The 16,585-nt window shown below is 52.5% G+C and overlaps 1 protein-coding gene across 3 annotated transcripts; it reads left to right on the forward strand.

Moving 5' to 3' along the window:
* The first annotated feature begins 1,109 nt into the window (after positions 1-1,109).
* Positions 1,110-16,028, forward strand: EEF1A2 (eukaryotic translation elongation factor 1 alpha 2). 3 transcript variants are annotated; one of them, XM_079321504.1, is made up of 8 exons: positions 1,110-1,804; positions 3,248-3,451; positions 7,537-7,716; positions 8,687-8,983; positions 13,006-13,156; positions 14,519-14,775; positions 14,854-15,088; positions 15,726-16,028. In XM_079321504.1, the coding sequence occupies exons 2-8, from the start codon at positions 3,308-3,310 to the stop codon at positions 15,851-15,853; spliced, it is 1,392 nt and encodes a 463-aa protein (XP_079177630.1). In that variant the 5' UTR covers positions 1,110-1,804; positions 3,248-3,307; the 3' UTR covers positions 15,854-16,028. The 3 variants fall into 3 exon arrangements, with proteins under 3 accessions (XP_079177630.1, XP_079177632.1, XP_079177631.1); XM_079321506.1 differs by lacking the exon at positions 1,110-1,804 and adding an exon at positions 2,651-3,151; XM_079321505.1 differs by lacking the exon at positions 1,110-1,804 and adding an exon at positions 3,110-3,131.
* The last annotated feature ends 557 nt before the right edge of the window (positions 16,029-16,585 follow it).

Genomic DNA, 16,585 nt, shown 5'->3' on the forward strand with positions numbered 1-16,585 from the left:
TGCCCCACTGAGGGCAGTTCCCAGGCTGCCTCAGCCCTGTGTAAAAACAGGCAAAGCACTAAAATATGGATAGGAAGAATAAGGGATTTATAAACCTCTCCCTCCTCCACCTTATCAGACTTGCTGTCCACCTCCAGACCTGTGGTAAAGCTTCTACCCCTGTCCCAAAACAAGGCTGGGTAATCTCTTTAAATCCTCTTAGAGCCTTCTCCTTGGAAGTTTCTTTTTATTTTTCCTGGCACTCAGTGCATTTTATGTTGTGCAAGGAACGCTTCATAAAAACAAAAGATGGCCTGACTATCATATTTCTAAGAAAATACCAGTGAGCTATAATATTAATTTTAAAACCCTCCCTTTAAGCACTAATGAGAAATTAGGGACATTTTTATCTACATGAGGAGTAAGTTTTTAACCATTAGTCTAGGAAGGTAAGAGTATCTTCATAAGAGTATCTAATTTAGCTGTTAAATTCACTGGAAAGATGGTCTGGGCCATAAAATTGTTCTGGGTTATTTCATAGCTTTATTCAAAATTAGCTTTCTTTTGACCTATATTTGGCTTTGGGACACAGAAAATTTTGGATTGGCCTTGGAAACACACAGTTGACACAGACATGAATATTCTGACCATTACATATTATTTTTATGCAAAGAAAATGTCATTATATTACTGAAGGAGATTACTTATGGTTTCCTTGTCCTCCTAGGACTTGAACTCCACTTCCCATTAAAAATTAGATGATGTTGTTAAGTCACAAATTCTTGAGCAGCTCCCATGTGTTGCAGGTGCAGTGATCTGTTTTGTTCTGTTTGTCCCTTGCTTTGTCACTTGCTTATGGGGTCCCAGTGAGGCAGAGATGTGGGGCAGTGCCCTTAGGTCTGCCCAGGGTGGTTTTTGTGCCCTGCAGGGATCTCTCTCCTCCCAGCTCCTTCTGCACCCCCACTGGGGCCAGAGCAAGGCATGTGGCATTTGGTGGTCCCCTCCAAGCCCAGCCCAGCCCTTCACTCCCAGGCTGCCACAGGGAGTCCACAAGTCCCCCTGGGCCAGCACTTCCATCATTTCCCCTGTCTTCTAAAAATCCCTTCCCTCTATCTGCCTGTCTTTTCCCCATCCCTGTATCTCTAGTCTCTCCATCTCCTCCATCTCTTCATCTTCTTCTCACCTATTTCTCCATCTTTTATCCTGCCATCTTTCCTGCATCACTCTACCTTCCATCCTGCTGTTTCCCTCTGATTTCAGTCTTCTATCTCTCCATCTTCCCATCCCTCCATTTTCCACCCCTCCATTTCTCCTCCATTTTCTCCATCCTTCCATCGTTCTGTCATCTCTCCACCTCCTTCTCATCTTCCATGTCTCCTGTCTCTCCATCTTTTATCCTTCCACCTTCCTCCCATCCCTCCATCTTCCACCTTGCCATCTCCCTCTGACTTCATCCTTCCATCCTTTCACCTTCCCATCCCTCCATCTCCCACCCCTCCATCTCTCCCCACATCTCCATTTTTCCCATCCCTCCATCTTCTTCCTCCCATCCCTTTATCTCCCATCCTTCCACCTCCTCACACATTCCCTCCCAGTCCCCCTTCTCTCCCTCCTTCTCCTCCTCCTCCTCGTCCTCCTCCTCCTCCCCCCGTCCCCCCCGCGCCTCCTCCTCCTCCTCCTCCTCCTCCCCCGCCGGTACCGCATTGCCGTAGTGCGGGGGGGCCGCTGCATTGCGCTGCCGCCGTCGATAGGTGGGCCCCTCCCGCGGAGATAAAGCCGGCGGAGCCCAAGCCGGCAGCCTCTGGCCGCCCCGACCGCCGCCCCGGTAAGAGCTGCGGGACCCCGGCGGGATGGGGGGGACAGCGGGGCTGCGGGGGTTGTCCTGCCCCAGGGGGGTCAGTGTCTCCCCCCCCGTGTGTGGGTGCTGTCAGCCCCTGCGGTGGGGGTACCCCAGGAGGGAAGGGATGGGGCTGGACCATTCCTTCATCCCGCAGGTGCGTCTAGGCGCAGGTGGGAAATAACACGCAAGCCGTGGTGCTTCGGGAAGTGAAAATCCTTCTGAGTGTTGTGCATGAGGAGGAAAAACTGATAATCCCCCGAGCTCCCCCCTCCCCCCAGCCTGCCTTTAGAATCATAGAATTCGCGAATGATTTGGGTTGGAAGGACCTTAAAGATCATCACGTTCCGACCCCCCTGCCATGGGCAGGGATGCCTTTAGCTCCTTGGGGAAGGAATTAAAAAAAAATCCCCAATTCCCAAAGCGATCCTGCATCTCCCCCCGTGTGCCAGGGGTCTGCAGGGACAGAGGGACCCGCACCAGGGCTGTGAGCTCCGGGCATCGCAGCGCAGCCACAAAATGGCCAGATCCGGGCTGGCCGGGCTCAAGGGCAGGAGGGACGGGACAGCCGCGCTCCCGCTGCCCAGGGAACCTTCTGGCTGGGAATGTTATCACCCGCATGACTGAATCGCTATTAGAGCAACAAACTCCTCCTGACCTCCTTTACTTCTATGGGCAGATTCGTGAAATTGGATTTTATTAGACGTCAGATTAAAGCTCCTAATTGTGCCCGGTTTGTGTGCAGCTGCAGAGCCATGGCAACGCCGGGAGATGCCAGGACAGCTCCCCGGCTATATCCGTTTGCGTTTTCAGCCTCCTCTCTCTGTTCCATCCAGTTTCATGGCAACAAATTATAATAAACCCCCCAAATGCAGGCTTAGAGGAGCGCCGCTGTTCGCAGCCCTGCTCGGGGGAGCAGGCGAGGGCTATTTTTGTCCCCCCCCCCCCCCCTTTTGCAGACACTCTGTTGTCACCTGGACTGTGCCCAGCTGGGGAGTGGTGAGGGCACCCTCGGCTCCTCCCAGGGCACCCACGCCATGGAGGAGATGCCCTCGGGTTTGGAAAGAGCGAGAAGGCAGCGGGAGCAGCCCTGAGTCGCGGGGAGGGTTTTCCAGGGAGGGAAGGGCACCTTCGGAGCATCGATGACGCAGCCCTGGGAAATGGGGGTCTCCGAGAGGGCGGTGGAGGGCAAGATGCCGAAAAACACGGCATCTTGCTGAGACTTGGAGGCTGGACGTGTCAGCCCGAAATAGCCCGGCTGGGCTGGCTCTGACCCAGCGCGGACAGAGCTGCCAGACGGGCCGGGCACCCCCGGGTGCGTGGTCCAGCGGGAAGGTGGGGCGAGGGAAGGACAGCGTTTCCCGAAGGGCTGGGAGGGGGGGCTGGCACAAAGGGGGCCTCTTTTTTACACGCCTGGCTCTTCCCCCTCAGCCTCCCCCAAAAGGCAGCAGCGTTCCCACCGGCCCGGCCAGCCCCGCGTAGCCCAGCAGCATGGGGAAGGAGAAGACGCACATCAACATCGTGGTCATCGGGCATGTGGACTCTGGGAAATCCACCACCACCGGGCACCTCATCTACAAATGCGGGGGCATCGACAAACGGACCATTGAGAAATTCGAGAAGGAGGCTGCCGAGGTGAGGAGCCCGCCCCTCCGCCCGCCCCCACCCGCATTCCCACCCGCGGGGATGCTCCGCGCTCATCCCCGCCAGCATCCCAATACTCCCCTTCCGATGGGGCTGCCCTTCTCTTACCTTCAATTCCTCCCTTTGTTCCCACCTATTTTTCTCCCTCTGCACCCCTGGGTCTTCCCGACTCCTCTGGCCTTGGGAAAATAGGCCATTTGGGCGCTCGCCACCCTCTTTTCCGGAGCTGGGGGACTCCCTGCTGCCGGCTGCTAATGAGGGCAGGGGCACGGCGAGGTCTGCATGATGGGTTAGGGAACAGTAAGCACCGGGATTCTGGGAAAGCCACAAACCATTTCAAGGCATGAAATTCCTTCTAAATATGGTGTGTGAGGGGGAAAACCTGATAATCCCTCACTGCATAGGTCAGGGCTGCCTGAATTTCACTCTGAAGCATCAGTTTCCAGTGCCTGCTGGGGACAAGATGCAGCATCAGCTGGACCATTCATTTGATCCAGTTGAAAAGCCTCATTCCTGTTTTCCTCAGGCAGGTGGTCTGGTTGTAGTGAGAGTGGCAGCCTGTGATACAGAAAACTGGCTGGAAATCTGAGGATTTGAGTTAAATTCTTTTGTTTGATCCTTGCAATGGTGGCATTTATAACAATTTTATCGTGCACGCATTCAGAAGCTGCCACACAGCAAAGCACCATCTGTAATGTGGCAAACCCCAAGATTAAAGAGGAAGAAACAATCTTGGGAAGAAAAATGTCAGTTGGGAGTCCTGAGAAATTAATGATGGTAAATTCTAGAGAGGTGGGTGAGCTGGGAACAGCCTGGCTGTGTTATCCATAGGGCAGCTCCTGTCACTCAGAGATGGCTTGTCGTCATCGCTCCGGGAATGCAGATATCCCTTTTTTTTTTTTTTTCTTTCTTTCTTTTTTTTTTTTTTTCTTTATTTTTTATTTTATTTATTTTTCCTGGTCAAGATTTCACATTTTATTGACAAGCAAAAAAAATACCAACAGCAAAAAAAATTTTTACAGAGCTGCCACTTTTGATTTCACATTTTGCTGTCTGTCTTAACCTTTTTAATTTGCCAACAACATTTGAGCTAAATCCCTTATTTTCCTGCCTCACTTTCAACCTTTTTTTCTCATCCTTAAGCCAAAAAACCTCGTCCTTCATACAAAATGATCCCTCTCCCCTGGTTTAAAATGATTGCTGATATCCTTCCATAAATCCCCCCCCTTTTCCTATAAGATCAGATAAGGCATGATAAGGTTGTCGTCGATGCGATTGCAGTGATTTTAATTGAACAGACACTTTCACTGACTTGCCAGGATCTGCGGGCACTGGAGGCTGCTATTAATAGCCTATTGACTGAGCTTACAGACTCCATTTTCTGATGCAGGGCTGGGGAAGGGTTTGCTTCCATTAGGTGGCATTCACAGGAAATGGAGGCCTGCGTGCACCCAAAAGGCCAACAAAAAACCTAGGGTCTGTTATTTTATTGAAGAGAAAAGAGATTTCTCCCTTTTTCATTTTGGTTCAAGGGCAGAGGTAACAGTATCTCTGAAAGAGGAGTTGTTCTGTTTTTAAAAAAATTAAATAATCTGTATGTGTGGCCTCCAAATAGAAAGCTGTCCCTCCGCTGGGGTTCGATCAGGGAATTCAGGCTATTTCTGGCACTGAACAGGGAAGGTATTGTGCAGAGCTAGATAATACCCTGGGTTTTTCAACACCAGCTCTGGGTAACTGAATACACCCCGTGAAAGGAGGGAAACTGTTTGCTAAATAAAAGATCTCATTTGTCTTCACATTACGTGTGATGGTGAGCTCTGGGGGGGTCTCACACGTGATGGGCAGCTGGGGGTGTGTGTGGACATGGCTGATGGCAAGAAGGTGCTGATTCCCACTCAGCTGCTGTGGGAGAGCCAGGGGTCCACTCTGTGCCTCAGTTTCTCCATCCAGAAGGGATGTTGAAAGGCTTTGGGATGTGCTGCTGATGGGGGAGAGGCTGTGGGGTGTGCTGATTGACCTCCTGCCCAAGAAGAGCCCATTATTAATGCAGGGCACAAATGCACTATTCCCTGCTGTATCTCCATTTCCAGCAGTAAATGAGCACACTCTGATGACTCCTCCCTGTTCCCTGGAAGGGGGAGTTTGATGTGCGTGCTGGAAAGGGTTAACCTGGCCCCTTCCCTGGAAGTGCTCAAGGCCAAGCTGGATGGAATTTGGAGAAACCTGGTCTAGTAGAAGATGCTCCTGTTCATGGCAGAATGAGATGAGCTTTGAGGTCTTTTCCAACCCAAACCATTTTGTGATTCTAAAATCCTCCAAGCTCCTGCTCTACCTCCTTGCTAAACACAGTGTCAGGAAGATGCTCAGAAGCAGAGACTCGATTCTGGATTTTTCCATCCCAGTGAGTGCTCACAGCTTCCCAGAGGAGACAATGCATCACCTGCTCGACCTGGTGTCCCCTCTGAGGAGGGGAAATCTTGCCCCTGGGTTTAGGATTTTGCCCATAATCCTCCGAAGCAAGCTGCAAAGTCATCGCAGCACTCAGCTGTTATGAAACAGGATGTCACCATTAATTCCTTGTGCTGGCTGGGAGCTGGGCTGGGGTGTGGGAGACAGAGCAGACCAGCCCCCAGGCATGGTGTGGGCAGGGCAGGTTTGGATGTGATGCTGTGCTCTCTTTCCTGGGGAGGCTCATCCCTGGAGTGTGGAAGTGCTTCCCTCTGACCAGAGACTGATAATGGCCAGAAGAAACTGTGATTGCAGGGAACAGAGGGATGGATGGATGGATGGATGGATGGATGGATGGATGGATGGATGGATGGATGGATGGATGGATGGATGGATGGGAGCAGGCTATCACAGATCTGACCTTGCATAGCAATAGGAGACCATTAAATCATCTGTAAATGACCTCAATTATTTTCTCTACCTTAAAACCCCATTGTATGTGAGGCCAAGAGCTGCTGGCTGCAGCTCATTTTAACCCCTTGCTTTGGCCAGGCTCCCCTGACTGCCCCACACACAGTGTGGTCAGCAAGGGGGGGCTTGTCCTGCCCCATCTGCCCCTTGGCAGGATCCCAGTTCAAACTGGGAGCACAACCCCCACACTGGGGGGAAATCCAGCTCTCCCTGGTGCAGTGATGTCAAAGGGCTCCAACCCAAAGGAGAAGGCCCTTCAGAAGTGCCACTCTGGTTTTACCAAGGAATGTGCTTTATCACAGGGCAGGAAGATTTACTGGAGCTAATCTCCCCCAGCGTGATTTCCTGCATTACAATGTTGGCTGAGATTTTGGCCATTTGGCAACAACAGTTGGTCTGGCTGCAGCTCACAGTAGCTTTTCCTGTGAATTTGCACTCTCTGTGGCAAAAATCAATCAATTTCTTTTCTGCTCGTAGCAACCATTTCTCATTTCATTTTCTTTTAACCCATTCCACCCCTGCCAGCTTCATGCTCACTTATGGAGCCATGCCCTTTCCCACTAATCAGCTGCCTCACAGGTCTGAGTCATGGATTAAAATTACAGACTCAGAGAATCATTTAGGTTGGAAAAGCTCTCTAGGATTATTGAATCCAACCAGCACTGCCAAGCCCACTAGACCATGTCCCTGTGCGTGCATCTCTGTGAAACCATGGAACATAAAATAAATCTCATAAACAGACATTTTTCAATAACTCCATTAGCATTAGGGAATGGGATAAGTATACAAATATCCTGTCAGAGACATTTAGTGTGGCAAGAAGCAGCTTTCCAATTTTCTGTACAGGATTTCCAAGCAGGAAAGCCTGCAGGACCATGGTGTTTCATGGGGGAGACCTCATGAGTTGCTGCCTCCAGGTCTGCCCACCCAGCCCCACTCACAAATTCCCTTCATGGCTCTTCTTCCAGCCTCTCCTGCATTTTGAGGAACATGTTTAGAGAAATATCTCCTTTCACCTGCATTAATTAGTAAATAGACCCCAGCTCTCACTGAATTTAGGGAATTTTACCTTTAAATGTTTGCAGTGTGAGCTTGGGAAGTGCCCTGGAGGGTGGGAGCTTGGGTTTCTCACTCCTTCTTGCCTGTGTGTTGGCCAGATGGGGAAGGGGTCCTTCAAATACGCCTGGGTGCTGGACAAGCTGAAGGCTGAGCGTGAGCGTGGCATCACCATCGACATCTCGCTGTGGAAGTTTGAGACCACCAAGTACTACATCACCATCATCGACGCCCCTGGCCACAGGGACTTCATCAAGAACATGATCACTGGCACCTCCCAGGTGAGAGATGGGCCCAGGGGAAGGGGGGCTGCTGGAGGGGGCTCGTGCACGAGCTCAGGGTGGTGCAGGTGCTTTTGGAGGTGGGAGTTGAGAGAGGAATGTTCAGCAGGGTCCACCCAAGGGACTGAGTGGCACCAGGGCCCCCAGCACCCTGCACCTCCCTGGGTGTCTGGGAGAAAGGGTGACTTTGGGGCACAAAGAGGTGGTTTCTCCACCCCATTTCCACCCACATGAGAAGGTGGGATGAATTTGTCCTGCCTAGGATCCGGGATGCTGTGAGCTACAGGATTTTATGTAAGGGCAACTCCATACTATTTTAGCCTCAGCCAGATAAGATATACAATAAACTTCCAACAATCCACTAGGATTTATTAGATGAAGAAGGCTCCACAGATTTTTCTCCTTCCTTTTTATCAAAGCTGCTGTCTTTGTCCCACATTATATTGCCAAACCCAATGGCCTACCCTTCCTGAGTAGGGTGGGTTTGTATTGTGGGATATTCCTGCATCTCCCTGTGAGTGGTGGTTGCTGGGTGACCCCAATACATGCCCAGTGAGATTTCCATTGAGGTTCCAGTTGGACTGGGAATGGCTTTCTGCCAAACCCAGGCAGCTTCTGCTGTGTTTTGGTACAAAACTAATCTGGGAACGGTTTCCATGCCTGGAGTCACACCCACCACCCAGGGAGGGTTTTTTGCAAGACTTCAGTAGAGTTTTAAATAAAACCTTGTCTGTAGATGATCAAGATGAGGTCCTGGTCAGAGTCCTGCATCCAGGAGGGATCCACACTGGTGTCCCACCCACAGTGCAGACCCATGTGGGGTCAGCAAATCTGAAACAGCACAGCTGGCTCAGTTTTAAGGCAGATGAGCATCACTGTGGGTAGCAGCTGTCAGGGAGTCATCCGTGGCTCCCTCAAAGCCCTCAGGGTGGCAGCAGGGCGTGCAGCAATGGCTCTGCTCTGTCCCCAGGCTGACTGTGCCGTGCTGATCGTGGCTGCCGGCGTGGGCGAGTTTGAGGCCGGCATCTCCAAGAACGGGCAGACCCGCGAGCACGCCCTGCTGGCCTACACCCTGGGGGTGAAGCAGCTCATCGTGGGCATCAACAAGATGGACTCCACAGAGCCGCCCTACAGCGAGAAGCGCTACGACGAGATCGTCAAGGAGGTCAGCGCCTACATCAAGAAGATCGGCTACAACCCTGCCACAGTTCCCTTCGTGCCCATCTCGGGCTGGCACGGGGACAACATGCTGGAGCCCTCTCCCAATGTAAGTGTGCCTTGTGTTGCACTTCTCCCCCCACCCTGAGGATCCTGACCAGGGCTGAAGATGGAGTCGGAGCTCTGCAGACATTTCCAGCACCTGCTGAGCACCTGCCTGTGCTCCCCGTGTCAGGGAGCCCTGCTGGGCTCCAGGCAGGATGAATGGGGTCACTGCTCATGGCTGTGCCCAGGCCAGGCATCCCAGCAGCTAAACATGAGCATCTTCAGGGGATGGTCTGTCTGGCTTTGCTTCCAGGCCAGGATTTGAGGTTTTTGCCTTTTCAGAGCTGATGGTGGCATTAGAGCAGCAATTGTCACTCTCAGCAGGAGCAGGGCGTGTGTTTTTAGGGCATTGTTTTCTGGGGAGAATAACAGAATCTGGGGTCAGGCTTGGAGCAGCTCCCACAGTGCAGCCAGCTTCCCTCGTGCTGGGTCTCAGGTGCCCTTTCCCATGGATGCTCTGTGTCACTGCACTGGCCAAACCTCCACTTCCAGTGCTGGAATCTCACTCCTAAAGGTGATGTTTTCTCCAGGAAGTACCAGGTTTCCCATGTTAAACCACAGTTCCCTAAGCACCCCTTTGAGGTGGCACCTTTGGGATGGTGGGGAGACAAAGGCAGGCTGCTCTGGGTGGGCCCATGCCATCAATTCATACAACAGAAGGAAGAGCTCAAGAAGGATGGAGGGTTTTGGCAGACAGGCTGCCCATAACACTTATTATTCTGACACTGGTTTTGTTGTTTTAACCTCAGGGTTAGTTTTTAAAAAAAATTATGAGCTGGAGAATTCTGGCTAGAGGAAGATCCCTGCTCTCCTGGTGACTTCTGTGTGACCTTGAGCAAGTTGCTGAGAACAGACACCCCAGGAATCTCTTGTGAAACCAGTGTGAAATTTGATGCTTAGGGGGACTTCAGGACATCATTGTGGATTAGGGCAGGGCTCTGGGATGAGGGAGGCAATCCATGAGTCCAGCAGCAACAGAGGGAGGTCAGGGATCACAGACTGAGTAAGGAGAGTGCTGCAATGCAAACTCACACAGTTGTGCAACACAGCTCCTGCCCTGCACAGGAAAGGCAGCTCACTTGGGATGGCTTGGAAGGAAGGAATTATTGGGGTGCTTGGGAGATTCCTGTTCCCTGAGGAGCAGAGCTGGGATAAAGGTCAGCCACGGCCAAGCCAAACCCAGCCCCATGGTTCCTGGGTGCCTCAAATCAGGCAGGCTCCAAATGTCAGCAGCTGCTGGGCTGGGAAGATGATCCTGAACAATTCTCCTATAAATAGGCAGCAGAGGGGAGGCACGGAGCAGGAGGGGCTTTGTGGCCCCCTTCCTCCAGAGGGGTCTCAGGGCAGTCTCCCAGTGTGATGGGCTGCCTGGGAGAAGGCAGGAGGTGAAACAACTCTCCTTTGTCCTAAGGAGGCTCCTGGGCTCTGCCGAGCTAGGGAACTGGGAAGAAAACCTGGCCTGGCCTGGAACAGATGAGCTCTGCTGTAGAGAGCTGAGGGACAGACTGCTTCTCCTCATATTGCACCACCTCTGGGAAAGCTTAAGCAGGAACCTGGTGTAGATGTCTCTTCTCTCTTTCCTTGCCTGAAAAAGCTCTGATTATTTTCACTTGTAATTTCTGGACAGGTTTCACTGAAGCACAAGGCAGTCAAGTGACTTGTCTGTGTGTCAGGGGACTTATCAGAAAGTGGGGATTAGAGCCACAATGTCCCTGCAACTCCTGTTGCCTCTGAGCAAGGGGAGGGTGGTGGTACATCAGCCTGGAACTGGCTTTGTGTGGGAGACTCCAGCCCACATCCCTGTTGCACAGAATCCCAGGGCCAATTGCAAAAAATGACAGCTGGGCTGTGCTTCCATCAAAGTTTGGCATTTGAGAGCTTTTTGGGAAATGGGGTGTTCTCTGAAGCAGCTTTGTGCTGCTCCAGCTGGCAGGATGGGGCCATTCCATGTGGTTTGGGAGACTCTCACCCCATGGGATGCTGCAACCCAAACACACCCAGCCTCTGTGGCTGCCTGGGACTGCAGCCTCAACACAGGTGTGTGGGGATGTTCAGGTGCTCATGGGCTGAGCAAAATCAGGGAGAGGTGACTGCTCTGTAAAATAATCTCTGTGTGCAAAAGAGCTGGAGCTCAGCTGTTATTCTGGGGAGCTGGAGCCTGCCTGTCTGAAGGATTTGGTCAGATCCTGCTTTTGCCATAGGAGTGGTAGACTAGGAATTGCTCTTTGGGGAGCAGATATGGGGAATACACGACAGAGGTTTTATTTGAATGGCCATAGGAGGCAGCACATACCAGGTTTTGCAGACACTTTTCACCCTGAGGCCATGCTGAGGTTTTGTAGAGATTTGTTCCCAGATGGTGTCTAAGTTCATCTTTACCTGATTCTTGGCATGTCAGAAGTGCCCTGGAGACAGGGATGGTGTCAGGTGGCAGCCAGGTGTCGTGGGCAGAGGTTGTTATTCTCCTGTGTGCCAGAGCTGTGTGGGGCAGAGGGACAGGAGCTTGGTGGCCATCATCCTCGAGAGCAGAGCCTGTGGGCAGGTGGCCACCAGGCATTTGCTGGCACAGGTCCCTGCCTGGCATTTGGGCCATGTGACAGCAGAATGGGGGGAGGTCTGAGTCATCCTGCACATCACACGAGGCTCCCTCACTGCCTGGATGCAGTTTTCATTTTGCCAAGCTGTTGCCTGGCTCTGGGTCTGGCTGCACAGTGAGAGCTGCAGTGCCCTGGGAAGAACCCACTGCAAAAGTGTCCCCAGGCTCCTCCTGCCACTGCCACCAGCAAAGACAAGTGATGTCAGATGTGACCCTCTGAAGGAGGCTGACCTGAATGCTCTGGATGCAAGCTGAGTTCCCTGGCTGCATCCCTCTCTCCTTGCCAAAGCTGGTGCAGATTGATGGACAGGAAACCAGCCCTGGCAGCATGGCTGTGAATCTGGGGGCACTTTGGGGGTCCTGCTTCACCCCAGCCCCCCCATGCCCACTGCACTGAGCCACTGGTGTTGGTGCTAAGGGGAAAAAAAGCCACATGCACAAAGTGTGTGATGGATTTGAAACAAACAAGAAGCATTTGGTATTAGAATGGGAAAATACTGTCTAAGCCTCCCTGTGCAGAGGCAGGGGAATGGCCTTGCAGACTGATCTCTGCTCGTTGTATTATGGTTGTCTCACACCCAGGACTAATTTTTTTTCTTACCAGCAAACTCCAGGTGTTGCTACAACAGCCAGGTGTACAGCATCACCCCAATAAAGCACTGCAGTTCCCTGCATTTAGCTATGGTACCTGAGCACATTTCCACCCCTCTCTGCCTCTTCTCTTGGGAATTTTTAATTTCAAAAAACACTTCAAGGCAGGAAAAGGGAACATATGTGAAAAGCCATCCTGTCTCTTGGCAGCTGGATTTCCAGCATCCTCCCAAGCCAGGGTTTAGAATCCAGACCCTGGAGGGGTGATAGCAGGAGAGAGTGGGCAGAAGCATCTCTCTGGGGCTCACCTTGGAGAAGCTTAGACCCCAGGACTGAAAGCTGAGCACTTTGTGGCTGGGACTTGACTGCAGGCCCTCTGGTCCCTGTGCTGGAGGCAGCATTCATGGAGGGTGGGATCCAGGCAGCTGGTGCAGTGCCTGTAGGGTGGTGTTGGAAATGGGGACTGTGAGTTTGCTGGCTTTAACCACTCCCATCCTTTTTCTCCTGGTAATGGATGTCTTGCTCGTTTCTAGAAGAGAGAGAGAGAGAGAGACTGAGCAAAGGGGAACCTGCAGGGATGGTGGAGTGGAAGGAGCTCCCCAACCCCCTGGTAAAGCCAGGACATGGCATGTCCTGCTGGGACATGCCCCTGGGTTTCCTTCTGGATGCTGAGGACAGGCACCTCAGTGCATGTTGGAAGTGTTCAAGGCCTTGGAGCAATCTGGTCTCATGGAAGGCATTCCTGCCCATGGCAGAGGGGTGGAACAAGATGGTCTTTAAGGTCTCACCCAGCCCAAAGCATGCAGTGGTTCTATGGTTGTGTTGCTGCTGTCTTGCAGATGCCTTGGTTCAAAGGCTGGAAGGTGGAGCGCAAGGAAGGCAATGCCAGCGGGGTGTCCCTGCTGGAGGCCCTGGACACCATCCTGCCCCCCACCCGCCCCACAGACAAACCCCTGCGCCTGCCCCTCCAGGATGTCTACAAGATTGGAGGTGAGCTTTGCCACTCCTCTGCCTTAACTGGAGTCCTCATTTCATAGAAATATGGGAATGACATTTCAGATGTTGGGAAACTGGAGGGATTTGACTCTTCAAACCAGATAATGTTGGAGAAAAGGGTGGTAGCTCCTTGGCAAAGGTCCCATTTAAGCTTGGGCTGTTTGGGGTGGAGGTGGACGTGCCCAAAGGTGACCAGGGACCAGGGAGGAGCAGCAGGTTTGTGAGCTGTCCTCAGGGAACACATGATGCCAAAATGGCTGCAAATTGGTGTGTCCCAGAGGTCATGGCTAGCCAGGCAAGTTGGAGGCATCAGAAAACAATCTATGACCCAGCTGAGGGACAAGACCAGCAGGGAGGGCCACTGAAGCTGGTGCAGCTTGGCTGAGACCTGCCCAAGCTTCCCAAATGCTGGTGTCCATCATCAGCACCTCCTCCTGCCGAGCTGTGCCAGCCACGTGGCTGACGCCTGTCCCCTTCCCTCTGCAGAGGTGATGGGACACTTTGCCCAGCTATAAATACCCCATGAGCTCTCTGACCTGCTGGCATGAGTGGACAGCACTGCTGACTCCCTGGCTGCTGGATCAGGCAGGCACAGCCTTTTCCAGCCCTTTCCCACCCTTTTCCAAGGACACATGCACTGCAGGGGTTGAACATGGGATTTAGCTGGGTTTTTAATGCAGGCTGCTGCTGTTTGCAGTGGAGTTGAAAGGTGGTGAGCAGGTCTCTGACCTCCTCAACTCAGCTGAGGCAAAGGGATCTGGTTTTACTGAGAGGCAAGTCCTTGGGGAGGAGAGACACATGGGAAGAGGGGAGGTGGAGAGCAGGGTGGTTGTGGAGATGGGTCCAGCCAACCTCTTCAACCTCTTTTCAGTGTTGTTTCTCTCAATCATTCTTCACCTGTCTCCAAAGGGGAATTTTCCCACAGTCTCCTGGTGACACAGGGTGTGAAAGATCCCAGCCATTTAGTGAGCCACCCTCATTCTCTGTCACAGCTGGTGGTGTGGCCATCAGGGATGTGGACAGTGTTGTTGCACACATGCTGGGCTGTCCACTCCTCCATGCAGGACATGCCACAGCTGCTCCAGGAGAAGAACTTCTGGGGCATGCAGATTGCTCAGGACTTTTTGACTATGGCTTACTTCTTTTTTACAAAACTTTGAGTAGGAAGGATGGACTCATAGTGATTTTCAAGATCCTGGTGTTGATCTGCTGAAAACTCGAGGGTTTTGGTCAAGGAGCAAACATGTTCTTAAGTGACCACCACTGGAGAAATCTTGCTTTTGCTGAATCCAGGTTCTGGCCCAGAGCCACAGCAAGCAGATTGAATTCTGCTGCACTCCGTCCTTGTCTCCACAGGGATTGGCACAGTCCCCGTGGGCCGAGTGGAGACCGGAATCCTGCGGCCTGGCATGGTGGTCACCTTCGCCCCTGTGAACATCACCACCGAGGTGAAATCCGTGGAGATGCACCACGAGGCGCTGAGCGAGGCTCTGCCCGGCGACAACGTCGGCTTCAACGTGAAGAACGTGTCCGTGAAGGACATCCGCCGCGGGAACGTCTGCGGGGACAGCAAGTCCGACCCGCCGCAGGAGGCGGCGCAGTTCACGTCTCAGGTGAGAGGGGCTCGCCACGCCCCGTGTGCCACCAGCCCCCAGCTCCCAGCCATGCCGTGACACTGCTCTGTCCCCCAGGTGATCATCCTGAACCACCCTGGCCAGATCAGCGCCGGCTACTCGCCCGTCATCGACTGCCACACCGCACACATCGCCTGCAAGTTCGCCGAGCTCAAGGAGAAGATCGACCGGCGCTCCGGCAAGAAGCTGGAGGACAACCCCAAGTCCCTGAAGTCGGGGGATGCAGCCATCGTGGAGATGATCCCTGGCAAGCCCATGTGTGTGGAGAGCTTCTCCCAGTACCCGCCCCTTGGTAAGGGAATGGCTCTTTGGAGGTCTGCTGTGGAGGAGCCTGGGGGCTCTGGGGGTGCAGAGCTCACCCCAGACCTGCTGAGCTTCTCCCAGCTGGATGGGGAGGGAGCTGAGGGTGTTTTTTGCTTCCACATGTGCTGCCATGATGGGTTTCCAAAGGCTGGGTTTCCCCTCTGGGACCAACAACATCTTTCCTTTATGGTTACTAAAGGGTGATAGATTTTGAACACAGAAACAATTTCCAGTTTTCTTCTCTCTGCCCTAAAAGAAGGTCAGGAGAAGAAAGAGGGATGTTTGCTCAGTGGAGGTCACCATTTAATGCAGGGAAGTGCCATGCCTGAGCTCTAGGATGGTTTGGAATGGAAGTGACATTAAAGGTGATCTTGTTCCACTCCCCTGCCATGGGCAGACACACCTTCTGCTAGGCCAGGCTGATGTTGCACATCTGGAAGCTTTGGTAGTGCTTGCAGAGAAGAGATGGGTTTTAAGTTTAAAAACCAGCAATTAAAATAGATGGGAGCATCAGGACTAGCAAGGGTTGATAGCTCAGGGCTTGTCCCTGCAGGACCCTGCTCCAAGGGCAGGGATCACACATGGCACCATGTCCCACTGGCACTCCTCCCCTCTCTGCCCCTCAGGCCGCTTCGCTGTCCGTGACATGCGGCAGACCGTGGCCGTGGGCGTCATCAAGAACGTGGAGAAGAAGAGTGGTGGGGCTGGGAAAGTCACCAAGTCTGCCCAGAAGGCCCAGAAGGCTGGCAAATGAATCGTGGGCTCCCAGTGCATCACGCAGAAACCATCCCTGGCACCAGGACGCTGCCACCGTCTCCCCCGGGCGCACGTGTGCACATCAGCTTGTAAGAGTTTATATGTCAACGACTGGATGCTCACCATTAAGGTCCAGTGGAAATTCTTTAAAAGGAAAAGCATGTTCCAGCGTTTGTGAGGCTTCATGTTAATTTTACCAATAAAACTGGTACAACATCCACCGTGGGAAAAAAAAAAACCAAAAAAACCCCAAACCAAAACCAGACAAACCCCCCCGTCCCCAAAACAAAACCAAAACAAACTGACCAACCCAAAAAGTGTGGAGCTGTGTGTGTGTGTGTCTGTTACTGAGAGGGGCTGGGTTGGCTGGGGGCTGTGTAGTCTCACTTAGAGAGGATGGTGAGGATGGGCAGAGGAGCACCTGGGATGGCAGAAGGAGGAAGGAGGAGGGTCAGGAGCCCATATTCACAGTGTCAGCCAGCACTCAGCCCTTCCCCAGCTTGCATCCCTTGACCCAGCTTGCAGCAGCAACAGCTTTCTTAGCAGCTATGAGGCTCTCCTTAACCAGCTCAAGCCTCAAAAATATTTTTCAAGGGTCTTTATTATATGTTTTTTCATGCAAAATAGGCTTAAATTGAACTTCTACATGAGAGAAAGGAAGATAGGGTGCCTCATGTCTCCTGTAAGGATGAGCAGCATCACTTTGGGCCTTTGTCATTTCCATAATTTT

Source organism: Erithacus rubecula, assembly GCF_903797595.1.
Source record: "Erithacus rubecula genome assembly, chromosome: 18".
Classification (NCBI taxonomy): Eukaryota; Metazoa; Chordata; class Aves; order Passeriformes; family Muscicapidae; genus Erithacus; species Erithacus rubecula.